This window comes from Colobus angolensis, unplaced genomic scaffold (genome assembly GCF_000951035.1).
Source record: "Colobus angolensis palliatus isolate OR3802 unplaced genomic scaffold, Cang.pa_1.0 Scaffold88, whole genome shotgun sequence".
NCBI lineage: Eukaryota > Metazoa > Chordata > Mammalia > Primates > Cercopithecidae > Colobus > Colobus angolensis.
Window position 1 is genome coordinate 6578348 of NW_012122709.1, and position 3434 is coordinate 6581781.

Consider the following 3434-nt stretch of genomic DNA (forward strand, 5'->3'; position numbering starts at 1 on the left):
AAAGGTATGTTAGTACCAAACTGTCAAAAGGAACTAGTGATCCTTCATCTTAAAAATCTGTACACTATGGCCAGGCGCAGTGGCTCACGCCTATAATCCCAGCACTTTGGAAGACCAAGGAGGGCGGATCACGAGGTCAGGAGTTCGACACTAGCCTGGCCAACATAGTGAAACCCCGTCTCTACTAAAAATGCAAAAAATTAGCCGGGCGTGGTGGCGAGCGCCTGTAATTCCAGCTATTCGGGAGGCTGAGGCAGGAAAATCGCTTGAACCTGGGAGCTGGAGGTTGCAGTGAGCCGAGATCGCGCCATTGCACTCCAGCCTGGGTGACAGAGTGAAACTCCGTCTCGGAAAAAAAAAAAAAAAATCTGTACTATACGGTGTTGCTCTCTTTGAGTGCTATTTTAACGTAGGTTACCTCTCAGGACTCCTCTCCGAATATTCAACATGGCCGCATGCGCGTCTATAAGCAACATGGCCGCTCTGCCAGTCACTAACATGGCAACCACAGCCTCACTGTGCCCGGAAGCAAGAGAGAGCGGGTATAAGGACTATATTTGCCGCTCTGCCAACACCTAACGTGGCTCTCTTTATAGCTTCCAAGAAAGCGCGACACCGGAAATGACTTTTCTGTCTTGCTCATCTCTAGGGGTCATTTTCCGGTTAGCCTTCGTGGTGCCCCGCCTGAGAACTGGTTAGATCCTGGAGAGAGTGCTGGGAGGTGCTAGTCCGCCGCGCCTTATTCGAGAGGCGTCAGGGCTGGGAGACTAGGATGTCGGACACGTGGAGCTCTATCCAGGCCCACAAGAAGCAGCTGGACTCCCTGCGGGAGAGGCTACAGCGGAGGCGGAAGCAGGACTCGGGGCATTTGGGTGAGGCACTGGGCTGCTGGGGCCGAGGCTCAACCGGGGAGGACGGGCGGGATCCCTAGAGAAAAAGTTCCAGAGTCACTGCCCTTTACCAAACGGCCGCTTCCATAAAGCCTCGTACATTGGTACTCCATCTCCCCCTTCAGCAGCACAGACCTTCGCCCTTCGGCAAGTAGTTCGCCGTTCCTCCTCACCCTGGGCCTCGGTTCTTATTGTTAACTTTTATCGGACGGATGCTTGAGCCCCACCCTCGTCCTCCTTGCCCATTCCTCTTTAGACTGCGAGGACGTCGCCTTTGTGAGGCTTCTCAGCCCCCTATCCCACGAAGCAGCAAGAACCCCTTTTTGTTGCTGCTATGGCGCTTTGTTCCCTCAGTTATAACGACTGTTTTGTAGTGGTCATTTCTTGGCACCTGTGGGTACAGTAAGGAAGGAATGAAACCTCATATCCACAGTGCGCAATTTAGTGGCCCGTACAGAGTGGCACTCGGTGTTTTTGAATGAGTACCCCTACCGGCATTGTCTTAGCAATTTACATACCTAGCGGGAATCCGAAAACATTTGTGTTTGATTTCCAAACTTTTTTTCCTCTCCGGTTGCCCTTATGTCGTGATCATAAAACTTGAAGGAAATTTAAAAGATTGTTAAGTTCACTCTTATCCACTCCCTACCCCCAGGACAAACTCTGAATTATTTAAGGCAAACTAGTAACAAAGCTCTGCAAAAATAGTGACTCAATATCACCCTTGTGGTAGATTCTTCCAATATTTGTCAGTGTCTTCAACTCCATCTCTAAATCTTGTCTAGATCATGTTAGGTTCATGTGCTCATATTCTGGCCCCAAGAAATAGAAGATGCACTGGCAGGATCCTCTCACCTAATTAATTATCCTTTCTTCGCTACAGTGTTCATGGGTCTAATTAGACAAAAATAAGTAAGAAATTGCCCCTGTCCTCAAGAATTTTAAAAACCATAGGATTCAAAGGTAGATGCTTACAAAAAGGAATGTGATAAGATATATGTACGGAACCAAACGAATGAATCTACAGTCTGTACAGTGAAGAGAAGTAACAAGAGCTGGTGTAGGTAGTGAAGCCATCAAAGCCATCGTAGTGGATTTGGCACTTGAATTTGGCCTTTATGGCTATATAGGACCTAGATAATTAAAGAGGTAAGAGGGGAGGATAGTAGAGTAAGAAGTGCAAGTCATTTGATCAGGCAATAAGTAGTAGTCAAGTCTCGGAGTAGTTCTTGAATTACCTAAGAGGCGGAGTTTTTTTTTTCCTTGCTCTAGAAACTTCATTGATTTATTTATAGATACAATTTTTTGTTTTGTTTTGTTTCCCCTATTCTTTGGTTTCCTGTTTTGAAACTTTTAAAAAATGTGCATAAATGATGCCAGCGACTTTTTTTTTGCTTTTGTTTTTGAGATAGGGCCTCTCTATCTCAAGTCTATAGACTGCCCAGGCTGGAGTGTAGCAGTCCTCCCAGTTCATCCTGTGAGTAGCTAGGACTACAGGTGCATGCCACCATGCCTGGCTAATTTTTAAATTTTTAATAGCGATAAGGTCTCATTATGTTGCCCAAATTTGTCTTGAACACCTGGGCTCAAGCTGTCCTCTTGCCTAAGCCTCCCGAAGTGTTTGAATTACAAGTGAGAGCCACCATATCCAGGCTATTTAATTTTCTTGTGGAATCTCTTTTTTTTTTTTTTGAGACAGAATCTTGCCCTGTCGCCCAGGCTGGAGTGCAATGGCACCATCTCAGCTCACCACAACCTCTGCCTCCCAGGTTCAAGTGATTCTCCTACCTCAACCTCCCAAGTAGCTGAAACTACAGGCACATACCACCACATCCGGCTAATTTTTGTATTTTTAGTAGAGACAGGGTTTCACTATGTTGGCCAGGCTGGCCTCGAACTCCTGACCTCGTGATCAACCTGCCTTGGCCTCCCAAAGTGCTGGGATTACAGGTGTGAGCCACCGCGCCTGGCCTAGTGTCTTAATACTTACATATTTGCTTATGATTCCATGGAGTGCCTGGTAGGATGGCTTGTCTCTGTTCCATGTGGTGAGCACTGGGCTTACTCAGGCAGCTTTCATTTGGACTGGAGGAGCCAAGATGGCCTCACTCACTTCTGGCTACTTGGATGGCTGACTGTAATGCTGAACCCTCTCTCCTTACCATCCTTCACCCTACAGGGTCTCTCTTTTCAAGTGGTCTATCGGGGTAACTGGACTTCCATGAAAGCCCAGGGTTCCAAGAGGGCAGAAACAGAAGCTGTGGCAGCACATCTGGAGGTCCCTCAGATCTGTGTCTTGCTTCAACAGTGTTTAGATGGAACAGACCCAGGGACTCTCTCTCAAAAATTAGAAACAAAACCAAACCAAACTCCGGAAGCTGTAATGCCTCTTAAGGTCTAGACCTCTGGGCCGGGCGCGGTGGCTCAAGCCTGTAATCTCAGCACTTTGGGAGGCTGAGGCGGGCGGATCACAAGGTCAGGAGATCAAGACCATCCTGGCTAACCGGTGAAACACCATCTCTACTAAAAATGCAAAAAATTGGC

The 3434-nt window shown here is 47.4% G+C and overlaps 1 protein-coding gene across 1 annotated transcript in view; it reads left to right on the top strand.

The window, feature by feature from the left end:
• Nucleotides 1-619: 619 nt before the first annotated feature.
• The window catches only part of METTL3 (methyltransferase like 3), a 15056-nt gene continuing 12241 nt past the window's right edge, over nt 620-3434 (top strand). The window contains exon 1 of the mRNA XM_011930923.1: nt 620-872. Coding sequence (XP_011786313.1) covers nt 773-872 — 100 coding nt within the window. The 5' untranslated portion in view covers nt 620-772. The remainder of the gene's footprint in view (nt 873-3434) is intronic.